General features: G+C 34.5%; 1 protein-coding gene across 2 annotated transcripts in view; it reads left to right on the forward strand.

The window, feature by feature from the left end:
* LOC132708807 (PDZ domain-containing protein 4) overlaps nucleotides 1-18699 on the forward strand; it is a 221205-nt gene that overhangs the window by 147862 nt on the left and 54644 nt on the right. Inside the window, exon 1 of one of the 2 annotated variants that reach the window (XM_060681395.1) lies at nucleotides 4446-4535. The exons of the other annotated variant lie outside the window; for it this stretch is intronic. Within the exon in view, the coding sequence (XP_060537378.1) occupies nucleotides 4530-4535 (6 nt within the window). The 5' untranslated portion in view covers nucleotides 4446-4529. Of the gene's footprint in view, nucleotides 1-4445; nucleotides 4536-18699 lie in introns of those variants that run through there. 2 annotated transcript variants of the gene reach the window in all.

Here is an 18699-nt window from a genome sequence, read left to right on the forward strand (position 1 = left end):
AGACATTAAATTTCTATCTAGGAAATTATAGTTTCCTTTGGTCTCCAAATTCTATTTCCTAGCATTCCACCGATTGACGTAATATATATAATTTTTCAAAGAAACCGGTTACTGTAATACATTTTACAAAACTTCTGGATTCCTTCTGCGTCAGTTTTTGTTGACTCGAAATAGCTAACGTTTCGCCAATCCTCCTGTTGGCTTCTTCAGAGCATCACTACAACTGGCTCGCATTTTACTCTGTACGTGCTTTTATATTGTTTGAAAGGGGCGGGGCTAAATGAGTGCCACAAACACCGTCTCGGATGACTGATTCGCATATTAGTAGAGACGTGAGTCGCGGTTAAGATCATTAGGTTGCTTATAGATTTCTATAGACTCACGGATTTTTCGTTGGTAGAAGAATTGATGAGTTTTAGTTTATCGAATTAAATATTATATTCGGTTTCGAGATTGCGTTCTGCAACTGCTGATGAGCTCATTTCGCGTCTTATGGCTCTTTGATGTTCTTTGAGCCTAGTTGATATTTTACGTCCATCTGTCCAATGTATTCTTTGCCGCATATGCATGGAATGCTGTAAGCTCCTGTCAAATGGAATTTTGTCCTTGACGGATCGAAGATGGAGAGGGATTGTGGGACAAGTGGTAAATCTGGGTTTGACGTTATATTTCTTTATAACTTTTGATATGTGGTCAGTGATGTTTTGAATATAAGGAAATACAACAGTCGCAAGTGTAGGATTACTTTCGGTTTCATTGCTATTGAAAGGTTGTGGCGAAGTGTATTTTGTGATGGAACGCTTAATATCTTTAATGTGGAAATTATTAGAGAGAAGGGCAGAGGTAAGCTGTTTTAATTCTGGGTTCAATGACTCGGACTGATAATTTTGAAGATGCGAACTAATTTTTTTTTATGGAACAACTTGTATATTTTTTAGAAATTAAAAATACATTACTTCAGGTAGCCATATATGTTGATTCTACCATAAGGTTCTATTTTCACCATCGCATTAAACAGGGTGTTTAAAATACTCTAGATAACTCGAGAGACTTTCAAAAGGCATTTTTTCTTTTCCTTCTTAATGTGCCATAACTGTTTTTACCGAATGTTAGCAATCATGTTGGCTATAAATACTTTATTTACCGCTCTCCTAAACAGCCATTAGTTGATTGTCCGAATTACTCTCGTAGGTTTTTCAGCCAGGGTGTTCTTCTTCTTCCTGGGCCTCGTCTTCCCCCAATGTTGCCCTGAATGATCAAGTGCTGGATGTTGTATGTTTCAGGATGTCTCATAAAATAGTCGAAGTATGAGCGTTTCTTAATCTTGATGTTAGCAATGATTTCTTTATTTTTCTTCATTCTGTTCATGACTTCTATGTTACTGACCCGATCTATCCAACTTATCCTCAACATGCGGTTGTACACCCATATTTCAAAAGCTTCCAACTTTATTAAGATAGTCTCTGTGAGAGTCCAAGATTCTACTCCATACAACAGGATTGAGAACATGTAACATAGAACCATACTATTTGATCTAGGAGTTTTTGAAATCTTTTAATATTATCGGTAGAACGGAATCATCTGCACATTTAACTTATATAACAGTATTGCGAAAACTTCCTCTATTAATAAATGACTGACTATACAATAATAACAAAACATGGACACACCGTGCCAGTATGGGGAAACTTTGATTTTTATTAAAAGTTTTAAAATCGCCAACTTTATAATTTCCCCTCGTAGTCACAAATTACCATATTCCAAGTTTTAGGGCAGGTCGTTAGTGCCTCTTCAATAATAAATAAAAATTTTATTAACAAAAAAATAAGACTTATTCTCAATGTTTCAGATTTTTGTTCCAGACGTACATAAGTACATATTTTTATGCTCTGAAAGTTTCAGTGAGAAGCTTTCATCGTTGCCTTTGTTCTCTAATAATTCGATCTCCATCTGCATAGGGGGTACAAACACGTTCTCGCGTGGGGTTAAAACAACAAACAAAAATTGAAATAAGATTTTATTCGGTAATTCGTCTATTTTTAGCGGACGCATCGCGTTTTCTGTCTGGCAAAAATGCGTTCATTTCGTTCGACAATGTGTAAACGTTACGATGTACGGCCCTGTTGGCAATTTGACTGAATTCCCCACCGACAGACAAAATGAAGGTGTGAACCATTAAAGACGCCAGATGGATGTCCGGAAGCATTCAGACAAATGTTGGTTTTAATTAAGAAGATGTGACGAAACTTAGAGGTCGATAATATCGTTTGCTGTAAAGGCTGCGAGACATGTCAATGATAAATTGCCATTAAAAATTGCGGCAATCATAAACTCCGCCGACACATAGACAATTGTAGTGAAAATGCAAAGCGTAATTAATAATACAAAAAAAAGAAAGAGAAAGAAAAAGAAAGAAAGAGAATAAGGAAATAAATAAATGAGCCCGGCATAGAAAAGAAAAATAAAAATCTTTTCATAGAAAAAAAAAGACAAGAAAAGAAGGAAAAATTAAAAGGTTCTAACTTGTTTATTTTTTATGTGGTATATTTTAAATAAGTAAAAACCAGCGAAGATTACCCTTTGGACTCGTATGTCACCGTATAGGCGGCGCACCATGTCTTATTACAGCAGTTTGGCCGGTCTGTCACCCCCTAAGCTCATTTCTAATATTTCTAAATTGCTTTTTTGAACTTTGGTTGAGGACATGTTTACGTAAAAATAAAAGATGATATTTGTTTTATACATGCCATCGTAAGCTGTTTATTTTATATCTGTTGGTGTATATATTTCAACCACTTCAGTTCACATGTGCACCGTTTTTGCGTTTTGAATATTACTCAGTTTTATAACTAACACGATTGGGTAAAGAATGTTTCAAATGCCCAAGAAATTTTTACAAGATGAAATTGAAAATGATTTGCAAAGTAGTGACGATGAATTTTATATTGCTCCGTCTGAAAATGATAGATTGAATAGTGATAATATTAGTGACTCTAGTAGTGGTAGTGATATTATTGTTACAAAAAGACAGAGAACCATACCTTTACCATCAAGTTCAAGCAGCAGTGGAGAAAACGGGAATATAACACAACCAGGTAATTTTGGTCCATGGCTGGGCGTCGCATGCCACTATCAGGTACCATACAGAATTCTATTTACTTCTGGATATAAAATGGTAGGACCACAATTTCCTGATACTTGTACAAAGATTTTGATTGTAGATAGATTCTTTCAAGCTCTCTTTTACCGATGAGCTAATAATAAAAATAGTGGAACAAACAAATAACTACGCTAGACATAAAATAGCAGAGGTTGTCAAAACGTCGGTAGATACTACAATAGAAGAGTTTACCGCATTTATTGGGATTGTCCTAAATATGGGTTTCTTAATCTTATCTAATTTCCAAGAGTTTTGGTCACAATATTCTAACGCCAAAATACCTTTTTTTAGTAGCATATTTAGAGGAGAACGATTTTTACAAATTTTTTGGATGCTTTACTTACAGTGATCCTTACTCTGTGTGGTGCACAAAGTAAGGATCACTGTAAGCCACTATTTAAATAAAATAAAACACTACTGAACCTTAAATTTATAAGTAATGAATTTAGAATTTCACATATATGATACCACCTATTAAATTGTATAATAAAATACCAGCAACTCTCAAAAACAAATGTTCTTTCTACAGGCTACTGTAATATTTTTTACAAAACTTCTGGATGATTTTAACTTCTACAACTATAAATAATTTTTTTTAATGCAACTGTAGTATGTTTACTTGGATAATTCATATTGACAACTTTAAATGTATTTTTTATACATGTTTGGGCAATAAATTATTTTATTTTTATTTTAATGTGTGCGATATCCAAAATTTTATTTGTAATTTGACTGACATAATTGATAATAACAGTCCCACCAATTCTAACACATTATTTAGCACTCATTTCTTTCTAACTTTTGGATTTACTCTTTGGCGTATTGTCTTGGAGATCATGACGATGCAGTCTTGGTTACAAACTACTAAGAAACTATATAACGAAAATAAATTCCATTTGGTTACTTTCGGTATTGCCCCGGTAAAAAATCGTTCTCCGATAGCCCTCCAATTATAATTGATGAATATAATTAATTCTCTCACCAATTAACTAACATTATAATGGCTTATGTAGATGGCTGTATAAAATTCATACTTGTCCAATTAGCGCAATTAATACCGGCATACAGTGTTATATGGTCAGGAACTCAGCCGGGTGGGATCAAATTGAGCATTTCTTTTTATTTGCGTGTGAGAAAAACGCGTTTCACCGATACGATCGCTGTTAAAGAGAAATCTAAACAAATAGAATGCGACCGAAATATCGATTTAGTCGCATTTTGCAAATTTTTATTCTAGCTTTGATTTTCGTTGGATTTACAGAGGTTTTAGTTTCACATCGTTTTGCTATTAGTGGGCAGAACCTTCTCCGATAGTCCTGTATCGTCTGTACTTCCTGGGAACTTAGTGGTTTTGAAGAACAAATGCTAAATGACTGTTAGTATAATGTGGTTATAATAATAAGGTTAATTTTGTTGAAGGGTGCTGCAAGCCGCATTCAAAAGAATGTTTTTTATTAACCCGTGAGTATCTTTTGAATATTTTGTTATCATTATTGCCACTATTTATTACAACCACCGGCTAAGGTAAAAGTTGAAGTCTATCAAATCAAATTAGTGAAATTTTATGAATGACAACCTCCACAACAAAATTCATTTTTTAGCAAAATAGGTAAGGTTTACACCTGATGATGATAATAAAACTGATTATAAGCCGACGGGATTCAATCTGCAATTTGTCCTAGCCAGTTGCGAGTGAGCCTTGGGGTATGGTCTGTTCATAGATATAAGAAAGTAACCAATTGCTTTTCAATGGGATTATCCAAGGGTGGTCAAAAACATACAATGCAACAAGATTATTACCTAAAGTTTTGGAATTTAAATTCAGGTAAAATTGTGGTCCGTAATAGAAAATAATTTCATACCTACCTGTGCTTAATATTCTTTGGTTTGGTATACTACTTAGTTTAAGTTTATTAGTAATCATTCTTATTTCGTGTGTAATACAGCGTGTGTTGAATCGTGTGCGCATCGCACGAATGCTACCCAACATTCACGAAAATTCAATTTTCCCCCAAAAAGTGGCGTATAACTGCCACTATTATACGTGTACTACTAATTAAAGCGAAGTATGTTAAGAGTCGTCTGGAACCGAGATCAAATATTTTGTAACCTATGAGAAGAAGCATTTTCCGATTGATTTAGTTATCGATGGCACTTAGTGAGCACTAGTTTAAACATTGGAATTTCAAATTATTGCGATTTGACTGAAGTTTAATCCTTTGTTTATGATGTCGTTAAATTTATTTAGACCGGCAAGGCGTCTGAGGTCAGACGCAATCTTCCACTTCGGTCCAATTATTACAAGAAAATCCTCCCAAATTGCGATTCCGGATTATAACTAATGGAAAGCCGTCAAGAAAGTGCCTATTTAGCGTTCCTCAGGAGAGCAATTTACTTTCCAATTTGTAGGTGACTTATTGAATGCCTAACTTGAGAAGTTATTGTCCCCTGGCATTTTGAACCGAGTTCTGTTAATCATCCTGTCATAAATGTAATTTGATATGGAATATCATTGTTTCACTTCACGTTTTGAGTTCGTTCCGTGAGCGATTGAAGCTTGACTGACGCAATGGATATGGCGGAAGTAGGAAAAAAAGTTCGCTCGGTGGAATTTAAGCGACTTTGGGGCGATTAGTGAATTAGGGAACACTTGGGGGCCACAATCCAGTTATATAAATATTAATTCCTGCCTTTCGAGTTCCATATTTTGAAATTATATACCAATGTTCCGTTTCCCTTAGTTCTAATCTGGGTTAATGACATTCGTCCTTTAATGTGATCCCGTTTCTGTGTGCCAAAGGGCGGTGATATTTACATACACCATGGCGTTTCCATTTAAAAGTATTAACTCAACAAATGAAGTGTGATTCGAAAATTTCAGATTTCATTAGCGATAATGCCAATAAGGCGGGACAATGAAACGCGCGTTATTTTGATTTTAGGTTACGCAAGGTTCACATTTCCTTTTGACTGCTCCGATTTTCTAAGTGAGAATGAAAATTCGTGTAAAAGTTACTGAAAAAGAGATCGAGTTTGTAAATAGCATTCAGCTTGATTGAATTTGAAAGAGGGTTTTTTTTTTTAAATTTTGGATTCGGGTTTATTAAATTATTAAACGTACCAGGCGTCACTCCAAATATTATTAAACCTCGATTTTTTTTCTTTCTGTAAGCTACCTCGTATTTATTCATGTTATTCTATTCTTAATAAGAATACCAAAATTGGGAGTGATTGCAATATTCCTTTTGGTAAAGCTGATTATAATGATTCAAATATGTTCCCTGATTACATGTTTTGCTTATGGTCTTTTAATATCTTTTAAATTATAGAAGGTTGTAGGTTTTGTCAGATCTTTCAGAAAAAATAATAATATATATGGTGCGGCATTTAACAAAATTTAAAATGGTTTATTGTGAACACCCTGTACTATCTAATTCACTTTTCATTGCATATATCTTTTAGGTCATCTTCGAATAACGCTGGTATCAAATATGAGTTTTCTACCTTTAAAATTATCGTAAGTTTTTTGCAAGATTGGAAACTAGTTTTTTTTATATTGGATAAACTATCAGATTTATCTTGGGGTGTGTTTTATTCGTAACGCTTTTTTGAGCCGCCTCGTATACTCAAAAATAATTTTAAATTATGCATCCTAACAATCTTGATATCTTTTGTATTTTCTCATAACTTAACGAATGAGATAATGAATTTTGCTCTATCTTTAAATCACCCTGTACAATTAGTTTGATAAATATATTATATACCCAAATGGATAGTTCTATTAAATGGCCTTCACTTGGACTTTTAACAGTTTGCCAGCTAAGCCAATACGAATCTTATTAAAAGTTCCCTCTTTCCGCATCACATCAACCCCCCTCCCCCCACCCTCCCGCATTCGCAAAATTCCTGTACCAAATACTCGAATCGGTCTGTAAAATTAAAAAACTAATTTCAGCTGCCAACATTGAAAAGGAAGACAAAGCCAAACTGATATCTAAAGTTTAAGAGCTCTTAAGTTCAATAGCTCAAAGGCATGGAATCCTAACACCGAAAGATTAAAATCCTTATCAGGTCAGTTATTATTTACCTCGGGCTATTTACGGCACAGCCTTATAATACTACCGACAAATGAGCCTGAATTGGGGGAGAAAACGCCTGTAAGAGAGAATAAAACAAAACGGAACTAAAACTTTTTCCAGCGTCTCAATCAATCACTCTTTCGCGAAATAAATGATGTTAGAATTGTTTGTCTAATGTCTTCCTGGAACTTTGCGGTTTTCAGTTTTTATATTAACCCCTAATAATCGATTCAATTTGAGCGAAACGTCTGGAATAATAATATTAATGAGAGGTCCTTCAATTTTGCGAAAAAAACAGAAAAAATTGCTTAACTCATATTATCCCAAGCATAAAAAAAATAGAAAAATAATTTTTTGCTCTGAAATTATTTATTTTGTTGCACTTATTAATACATTACATGTGCAAAAAAAATAAAAACTCGAAACATACAAAAAAATACTGGTGCGTAAACGAACCACTGGGAAAAAACATTAAATAATATTTTGGGGCACATAAGATGTAACATATAATTTATACATAAATATACAAAAGAAAGTTCAAATTCGACAGAAAAGAACTAAAAGTAGATTGTTTTCCAAATAGAACCTGATTTGATACAAAAAAACGCAAACCATTTTATGGTGCGTGAGCGCACCACTTCTTTTTTCCAAATGATGTACAATTTCCTATTTATTTGTTCTATTTTCCCGGATAGTACCGGTGACAAAATAACCACTTTTAAATGTACAAATAGTTTGAATGATAAAAAAAATTGGTGATTCACTGGCTTATCTACAACAGAAAGTAGACTCATGACAACATCACCCCCAAAAAAAAGGTCAGAATGAGGTTTATTTTGAGCACCACCATATGGAAGTGAATAAAATAGATACCCATCAGATGAAGAAAGGCACCAAAGCTTGAAATCAAAACTAACTGGCTTACCCCTTATAAACATTTTGCAGGAATGACGGCCAAAGTGCCAAACTGAAGATTTTTTTTATTCATTACATGAAAGAAGGGTCTAACTTTTGAAAATTTATCATTTTATCCAACAGATTATTGTCAGACAAGTGCAAATTTTGCTTTATCAATTGGAATAGATTGCGGCTCAAATATTTTTTTATAAGATTCCTTTGTCTTCATCAGTAGACCAACAATGCCAAATGAATGATAACCCGAAAATATATGGTATTGGTATTGGTATTTTTCCAGAAAGCCTATTTTTTAGTTCCTCAATGATCTAAATTCATCGGATATAGGTGTGTGAGTGTACTCAATCTGACCTTTCTTCCATTTGACAGTAGAAGGAAGCCTGTCGATTGCAGAAAGCATACGTCTTCTTTTGAATTCCAGGGTTTCATCATCTGATGAATCCCATTCAGGTTCAGTAGTTGATGAATTACTGGACTGTTGAAGGACAGCTGTATCATTCGGTGTATGTAACGCGAAGGTTCCAACTATGTCAGTTGGTTCTCCGAACTATTGTAGATTTATATTATCGTTCATATCTTCTTCGTCAGTCAAGGTATCCACGTCGAGTGGAATATAGATCGCGTCAATATGTTCTGTAAATATTTTTTCAAGTTATTTTTAGCATAAATTTACAAGAAATGCAATGCTACAATACATAAGTCCAAATAATACTTACGACATTCATGGTTGTTGCCATCCATCACGATCTCCTCCATAGCCGCCTCTAATTGCTTTTCAGTGAAATACCTCTGAAATGCCATATTTTACGAACTGTAACGTTCACTGCACAAGGCACAAACTAATACTAAAGAACAAGCTAGTCTAGACTTGCAAAAACAAAGTTTTGTTGCAGTGGTGTATTCACGCACCAGTAAATATTTTCAAAAAGTAAAGCATAATCAATATAGTATTTTCAGTGTATGTTTTCTGCGATGTAATCTACATGCTATACACTTAACAAAAATGGCAATACAAATCCAAATTATTTTTTTTTTTAATATTTTGGATTTACTTGAAAATGTATGCACCTGGATGGGAATTTAATTAAGCTGTTGAAGTCGAGTGAAATAATCATACATGACACACAGGTTCTTAAATATCTATTATGTCTTTTTGCGCGTCAATCAATCAATGTGTGAAAGAGATGTCAAATCCACTTCTGCAGCATCCACCCTTAGTCGCGCGTAACTGTGAAGTCTTAAAGGACACTAGCATTAAAGAAAGCAGCGACGACAAACTATTGTTGTAACTTGGTGCGCATAGTTCTCGATTCTGGGTAGAAGATAAACGAAGATTTAAAGATTTGTCATGGATCATGTGTGAAAGAGTGGACAAGATGGAAACAGAGACACAAGAGTCTTATTGATTTGGTCTATTTCCTTACGGATATGATGAATTCCTTCTCGAAGTAAAGCGAAACTAGATTTTCGGAGAATTTTAAGCGCCCACGAGGTTATGACATATTTTAAGAAAATCGGGGATAAAGTTATGGTCTCTACAACGTGACAAAAAGGTCAGTGCACAATGCAACCTTTACTAAAGATCCTCTCATCATCATTTCAGATGTATTAATCTTCTCACCTTAATTAAAAAATAGAAAAAAACGGTCAAATTTTTGAACAAACTTCGGGAACCGCTATAGACTCTATCACCGGTCATCACGAAAAATATTTAAGGAAGCCTTTGAGAAGAAAGCTCTCGACACCTTCCATCTAAAACCAAAATTATGGAAACGCTACGTCGATGATACTTTTGTTATTTGGCCTCATGGTTAGAAATCCCTAGTAGATTTTCTTAGAGATTTAAACACCTACTTCCTAACATACATTAAGTTGGAAACTAATAATAACCTTGCATTCTTAGATATTCTTATCAATAGAAAATCAGACATAACATTCATTGTGTTTACAGAAAACCTACGCACACAGACCGATACCTTAATGCATTGTCACATCTCCATCCGGCCCAAAAATCATCGATTATCAACTCTCTTGTTCATCTCAGCCCAAGTCATTGAACCCACAATTAAAGCACCTTACCTCTGCTCTTCTCTCTAATAATTTTCACATTAAAGATATTAAGCGTTCCAGCACAAAATACACTTCATCACAACCTTCCAATAGCAGTGAAAGCGAAAGCAATCGTACACTTGCCACTGTTGTCCTTCCTTATATTTAAAACATCACTGACCACATATCAAAACCAGATTTACCACTTGTCCAGAAATCTCTCAACATCTTCGATCCGTCAAAGACAAATTTCCATTTGAGATGCCAGGAGTTTACATTACATGCATATGCGGCAAAGAATACATTGGAGAGACCGGACGTAAAATATCAACTAGGCTCAAAGAACATGAAAGAGCTTTAAGACTAAGACAGATAAACTCATCAGCAGTTGCCAAACACAATCACGAAATCGGACATAAAATTTTATTCGATCAAACTAAAATTGTTGCATGTAATCAATTTTTGTAATAACGAATAATCGGAGTATATAGAAATCTACAAGCAACTTAACAATCTTAAACGCGACTTAGGTCTTTACCTGTCACCAATATGGGAATCAGCCATCCGAGACGGTGTTTATTCCCCTCATTAGTAGATGCAGAGTAAAATGGGAGCTAGTTAGCAAGTTCAAAGTCAAGAAAAACTGACGCAGGAGGAATCCAGAAGTTTTATGAAAAGTATTACAGTAGCCTGTGGAAGTTTCTTTGAAAAATGCCTTGAAATCAAAGGGAAGATCTGAAAGAAGCGCTATGACTGCCAAGGACAAGAACAACCGCACCTAGCATAGAATAGGAAACAGCCTAAGCCTGCTCAATTCTCACCTAAGGTTCAAATGGTATAAGTGTTTTTTACTGGCCACAGTTACTAAATATACTGCCATGGAGCCTTTTTATCCGTTAACAAATTCTTTTGAGGTTGAGGAGTTGTTGCATGTCAGTCTTTCAACGAATCCTGTGTGTACGAGATATCAGATGTAGCATCCATTTATGCCTCAAAGGAATACCTCCAAATAATTATGGCATAATGAGTAAAGTAAAGCTCCGCCCTGGCTTTATTAATATATTTGACAGTTTCTTTCGCTTAGGTTTAAGACTTTGCAGCAAAGTGCGAATGTAAACGTGTTTTTGGTTGCGAAGCTTTGACAGCTTGACGGTCGAGCCTAATTACTGCGTTTGACGGATTTTTTCCGAACTGGCCTTTATAAGTTTTAGCTCAGGCTATTTCAGAGGCATCAGTAAACTTTCAGATTAATTAATTATTAACGTAATAAAATTGTTAGGCAGCTAAATTGCATCTGTTTCGGAGAGCGGATACTGTTACAAAGTTTACGGGGACCCAGTTGTTTTTGTGTATTCAGGCAATTAATAATAAATGAGCTGGTTTGTCAGGTCGTTAGAACGCTAAACTTATTAAATATAGACGGCGCAAGTGTAATACCACTTTGTAAGTGATATATGGAGCCGGGAAATTATGTTTGGCAACAATATAATTGGGATTTCACGCACTTGGTGAGATTTGCACCGGCAAAAATCGAACTTGAAAATCCGACCTGATATTTACGGGTAATCGATTTTCTTGTTTTAAGTGACGTTAATTTAAGTTGCGCTTTATCGAAAGGGAAAGTCTCCAACTTTAAATTGTTAGGGTGGAACAAACAGATTGTTATTTTATCGGAAAATTTAGACTTTTTTTACCCCCGTTTTTAGTGCTCAAATGATGCAGGTCGCCTTACGGGTTACTCTATGATAATAATAATAATAACAATAATTATCATCTTAATTTTCGCAAATAGAATATTTGTTCGGGAAATTGTCAAAAATAATAAAAGAAAATGAAATGGTGCATAATCTACAAATAAGGAAGGAAAAATTTTATCACAGCATTGTTTTAAATGCACATTAAGTATCACATTTTTATTCCTCTATTCCTTACAGCTGGGAGTCTATAAAGACCTACTATATTTTTAAGTCGTCTTTAGTTCTTGTATTTACTGGAGCGAAAATTACTGTTCAAACAATGTTAAAATATTATTTTTTCAAAATTAGGTTTTATACGAAGTAGACCTTTAAATACCGGCCATATATATATATATATATATATATATATATATATATATATATATATATATATATATATATATATATATATATATATATATATATTCTCACGTATTGATTCACGGATGGAAAAATGTGATGACACTATACTCCGGGATATCATCCGTTCGCTCGTTGAACTCCGACTGGAATCCTGCATCCGACTGGAATCCTGCAAATCCTGCATCCGACTGGAATCCTGCAGACATTTCGCCAAAATCTCACTTGGCATCTTCAATGCTCGCGCTCCGAAAACACTTCGAACAGTGTTGTGTGTTGTGTTGTGCATATTTAAACAACTTCTGGAAAACTATGGCGTAATGGACTATTTTTTCATTTCACCGGCTTAAATATCCTAATTCATTTGACCTTCCGTTAGTGAATTAGTTTTCCCAGTATACTAAAACTAATTATTCTTATAAACACTAAGTTTAGGTTTGTGATAATATAAGATTAAAATTTTTTTGTCTCAGATCTATACATGCTATGTATTGGTTGCACTAGACCATAGTAGCATAAGCATTTTTATAAACAACTCATTCTACTAATTGAAATTGTGAATAATATTGAACAAAATGTACTTCCGTTGTTTTTGCCGCTTAATTAATTCATTTATAGTTCGCTTTTCGTTAAGGTTAAAGTACATCGGGGTGAGACTAGCAATTTTTTACGTTGACAGTGCATGTTTGCCAGTAATATATTAATCGCATACAGTTTGCCCTTCCTGCGTTAAAATATTAATAATTTTGTGTCGTTGTAATTATTTGTTTGTTAATATTTGTTTCCTTCTCTTTTCTCGAACTATCGAAGGAACTGTCGGACTTGATAAGATTTGACTGAGAGTATTAGGGAGAGATTGGTTGGATGAGTCGTAATTACATCTCGGTGGTGCACAATTTAGTCACACATTGTTCAAGACTTTCGACTATGTTTCCCACGAATTTATTTCTTAAGAAACTTTCATTTTATTTAATTAGATTACCTTCCCCGAAACTCTTTAAAACTTGTTTCCCAGAGTGGTTCTTTACCATGCGGCAATTGAAGGACTGTCTAAACCCTGATTATTTTTTCAATTTTCCATAAGTAGATCACTTATTTAGTTTTTGTCTTTCGCCTTTAATGAGGAACTCCTAAGTGGGCCATAAAGGACGCAATTTTTTGCCATCATGTTGTAAATGTATCTTATCTTCTTTCTCGTAACTCAGCGGTAATTATTACATTTCCAATTTGAATTTGGGCATATTCATTCAGTGTTCTACTCACATTCTCAAAAAATATTCGAACTTTTATTATATATAGTTTTTGAAATTAATATTCAAGAAACGGGAAAAATGTAATTTTTGATAAAAGTTGATGGGTTGGTATTGCAATTTTCCGATTCGTGTAAAAGCCTGGACCTGTATTTAAACTTATTATACTTAGATTTGGAGGATATGTTACTTATAAGCTTGGGAGAGCCTACGGTGCATTAAGACTAAGAAAAGAAGAGATTATCAATTGGCTGCGCAGTAAGCGGATTAATACCCAGAAAATGGTCTCAAACGTAATTGTAATGCCATAGAATTGGAGTGGACTCAGTGAAAATCTGTCTGCATTTTATTGCCGATTAAGCCATCACAAATCGTACCGACTATACAAATATTGAGACCTAAAAAGTTTCTGAGAAATTCGCACTTTCATAAAAACCGTATTTAGTTTTTGCTTTAATGTTATTTTTGCAATAAACCTATTATTACTAATATTATAATTATTAATTAATTTATTCTAACACCTGGTTATTTACATAGACTATTATAATTATAAATCTCTTTTTGAATATTATCCATCATTTTGTAGGGTTGCAGTTTTTATCATAAGATCATATTATATTTGTGAAAACTTGATCTTCTTTTCCAATATAATTTCAGATACTTTTAGTTGGTAGTTATGGGCAATTGTTTAAACCAAAATTAAATTTGCTCTTTTAAGGAATTTATCTGGTTTAACATACCCTTTATCTATCTATCTCTACCCCATCACGGTTCAATATAAATCGCCTAACCTTATTTTGTTGTATTTGTAACTGTATTATAATATTGTAATTATTGTAGCTTTTTAAAGGTTTAAGTTTTTATAATTTCTCGAAGTTAACTTCAAAACCACATGGTTTTTGAGGTATTTATTTTTAGTTTTTGACACAACCATTTGTAGAAATTGGTGTTCATATATTATTTCAAAATTACCGAAAATGTGCTGTTTAAAAGGAAAGCTCCACGTGTTTTCCGTACGGACCTTTGATAAAATGCGACGATTTTTAAGGAGATAATCGTAACTATGTCGGAACGTCTAGGAATATTTCCCATATATTACGTTCGGCACGTTACTAACTTTTATTAGAACACGAAGAAATTCCTTCCAATTTTATGAGTGCATACCTAAAATTCGCGAACTATTTGATCGGCCATATTTTAGAGGCGTGCGGGGTCGAATATTAGTTTTTGATAAGTTTAACGCGTAAAAATTGGAATACTTCGTACATATCGCGGAAACTTGAAGGACGTATAGCTATTTGTTTTATTACTTTTGAAAAATTCGATTTTTCGAAAGTGTCTACGCTCATATAAAAATTTTATGTCTCGGTAACAGCAGGTCCTATGGGATCGCCATTGGTATAGAAATGATCAGCTTCGAAAAAAAAATTGTCTTTGGTCTGTCCGTTCTCCGTTCTCGTCTTTTGGTTTTTCCTGAATAACTTTTGAACCGTTGGAGCTACAAAATTTAAATTGGCCTCCTTTTTAACCCTCCACGAGACACATGAGCTTGTAAGAAATGACCTCGATCCGACGCCGGCATCCATCTTTTTTTCGCGATTTTCGACTGTTTTTTGAACAGCGCGATAAGTGTCCGAAATTTGAAGCAATAGACTTCATATTTTTGCACATATATCCAGATTTGCCCTGTGACGGAACCAATTGAGAATGGGGGGCTGGGGAGTCGGGGAGTATTTAAAAAAAAAAAATCGCGTGTGCAAGGGTCTACAAAAAAGACCATTTTTCAAAAACCGTGTATAAGACCGAAACAGTTCTTGAACGAGAAGACACAGAGGATACCGCTCCACAAACTTTTATTCTTGACAATTTTTCAAAAATATACAGGGTACGCCACAAATTCAGAAAAACTGAAAGATAGGTCCCCCTAATGTAATGTAATGTAATAATTTCAAATCTGCCTTTTAGATGTCACTTTCTTTTACATGACGATATATCCCATACAGTCGGCTAAAACTTTTGTATTTAAGTATTATATAATATACAGGGTGTTCTCGATACTCCGTGCAATATTAAAAAACATAATAAGTGCTCCAAATTTGCAGCTACCGACTTCAGACTTGGGAGAGAAGGAGAAGTGTGGACCCGCATTTAGACTATTTAAATTGGGAGCAATAAAATAACGCAAAGTATATATTTTTCATTTATTTATTTATTTTTTGGTTATTTTGGCATGCAGAAAAACATCTTCTAATTCTAATAGATCCTAGAGATTTCGGCTTTTGTGGGTAAATTATTGGCGATAAATGAAACATTTGTAATTTAATATGAACGGTATCGAAAACTGTGCTGAGAGAGAGTTTAAGGTCTCGTCTATAAAACAGGAAACGCGAGATATTTGAAAAAGTATAATTTTAAATCGCAATTACCAGTACAAATTCTAATATTTACCGAAGTTTTTGCCGTAACTTTGAAGTTCGACGAGATGTGAAGGACACTTTATACAGTGTCTATTCACAATCAGATTACATCGATTTTGCGAAAGTTCCATAGTGGTCCGTAGGAGCACGATAGAAAAACAATGCGTCTCGCTATGACAAGAAACCGCGAAGCGGCTTCTTTTCAAAACACAAAGCCGCTTCGCGCTACGAATTTGCCCCGCCCAGCTACGATTTTTCGAAAGCAATCTTGTTTTACTCGGGTGTCACTATCATTTTTAGCACTTGCGAGTTTTAAGGCCGGCAATTTACGAAAAAGCCCTCTCCGTGCGGTTTTCAATATTTTATCATGCACGTAGTAATAAATCCGTACGGTCAAACGTGATACGCAAATATATGAGGGTTTGGAAAAAAATCACGACATTTGAAAATTTCATTTGGGAGGCAAACAATCCCTTTACTCCTACGGAATATCTATCTCGCCGAAGGTGGTATTGCACAATAGAAACAAATTGGGGCACTCGGAGAATCGTATCTCAATATCTTTATATTTATTCGTTTTTATACGATCCGGGAGCAAAATGTTTTAGAACGTAGTAAAATGATGCATTTTTGTCCGTTTCCTCGATAGTTTAATACGTGTCTGATAAAAAAATTGCTTTAAGTGATCGATGAAATACAGATGTCGTTGTCAATTACGAAGCCCAGTACAGTGACATCTGATAAATATTAAATATTATTATTATTTTTATTAATACGTAAATATGAAGGTACATGAAATATATTTTGTAATATGGTAGATATATTAAGAGTTTAATTTAAAATAAAAAAAATCGATATGTGCCTCTGATGTGCCTCTTCATCTCAAGCGACAGTGGCATCTTCTACGTATTGGACTCTTACAAGATTATCATCAATATGGACGAGTTCCATAAACTCACATTCACAACAATAAAGATTGTCTAGAATATTGTTTTCCCTACTTGTCCAACTTTTTTTAGCTATTAGGCTAATGCCGAGTCATCTTGTTGAAAAATGTTTGTTTTGATACCTTCTGCCATGCCATATGCCATATGAATGAAGTTTCTACTTCACTATCAACAGACTCTATCATTTTCGAAGAAAGGTATTTACGCTATGGATGACAGCCTGATCCATGGGTTGTAGTTTGGAACGGATATTTAGTGGCTTGAATACTATTTTGATGCAGGCCAAATTTCTAACGTATCGATGAGCCGGGCGGTTTTGACTATCAGCATTCTTAAAACATCTAGGGTTTATGGTTTTTGGATTTTCTTTTCACCAATAACTTCCTTTTTTATTCATGTTAAATTTGCCATCACTAGGGAAGTGGTCCTTTCTATGGAAAATTTTCCACTATACACTTCTTACATATAAAGCTCAATATTCCATCAGGTGTAAACTTGTAGAATGACCCGGTTTCAAGCGTTTTCTAATTATTGGGCATTTGTTTAGCAGTCAATCGTTTACAACGTTCATATCAAAAGCAGAAGATTATCTGAATATTTTTGGACTGACTATATTATGCCTTTTTTAGCTTTTCAATCCAGCTTCTACTAAACGTAAATTCTTTATCTTGCACCAGCTTTTTTCCAAGGTATTTTTTTATCAACTGCTGGCCGGATTAATGCCTAAATGCTAACGTTTTACTAGCACGAGTAGTAAGCTCCTTCAGGGGTCTCTCATCTCCGTATGTTAGACGGCAACACGTGCCAGCGAAACGTTAGGAAGCAATTTCAAAGTAACCAAAACTCACCAGTCTCCCATGCCAGGTGAGCTGTACATAGTAATGGAAAGAGTTCATTTCACTGAGGAAGACTCTAGGGAAAAACTCTCTGTGCAGTCATCACTGAAGCCATTGAGTTGACCACTTAAGCTCTGCACCAAAATTAACATATTTAACGCTTTTTTTCTGTTTTTTTTTTCATTAGATTGTGCTTGTTTGACTATTGGATCTCAGCACAGGAAGTTGTTTTTGGATTCCAAGAGTTAAGTCCAAACTTGATGGCCAACTACTTGTGAAATATTTTGTCAAGTTAATTGTGGCTGATTTGACCTGGTTTTGTTTAATTTTGATTATTAGCTCAGAAGTCGATCGGCCAAACTCATAGGAGAACTGCTAAGATACAAAGCGATACAGAACAGAACTATTTCAACCAACCAATCAGAGAGACGACGATAGATAGAGCTCTCAACCTATAGAGAGAGTCATAACGTGGTTTGAAGTACCATAACAGTCTGAAGCTGGCCACTTGTACTTCAGAAAAATGAACGCTGAGTGATGTCGCCATTGTCCAGTAACTCCAAGAACAATTGTAAGGGATATGATATATAGAAGGTTGCTTGCGACTAAGCTATGAGGTAATATTATCATGGGAGAATCTACCACAGATAGATATCGATCACGTCATTCTTGCAGACTACCAAAACTTAGGTGAACTTTAAGAATTCTTTGAAATTGAAATTATATTATATGCTGTGGTTAATACATAAGAAAAAAGCAAATGCTCCAGTCAAATTGTTAAATTATAAGAAGCAATGACCATGGTTTTACTTTAAATAAGAATTCGATACAAAGCTGGAGAGAGCTTTAAAAGTCGGACAGACTTTGCTCGATAGATTTGGACAACGGCATCTCAAATGCGACTTAATTATTTCAAATTAAATACCCGACATAATTGACGTGTTAAGTCG

This window comes from Cylas formicarius, unplaced genomic scaffold (assembly GCF_029955315.1).
Source record: "Cylas formicarius isolate icCylForm1 unplaced genomic scaffold, icCylForm1.1 PGA_scaffold_12__32_contigs__length_19106922, whole genome shotgun sequence".
NCBI lineage: Eukaryota > Metazoa > Arthropoda > Insecta > Coleoptera > Brentidae > Cylas > Cylas formicarius.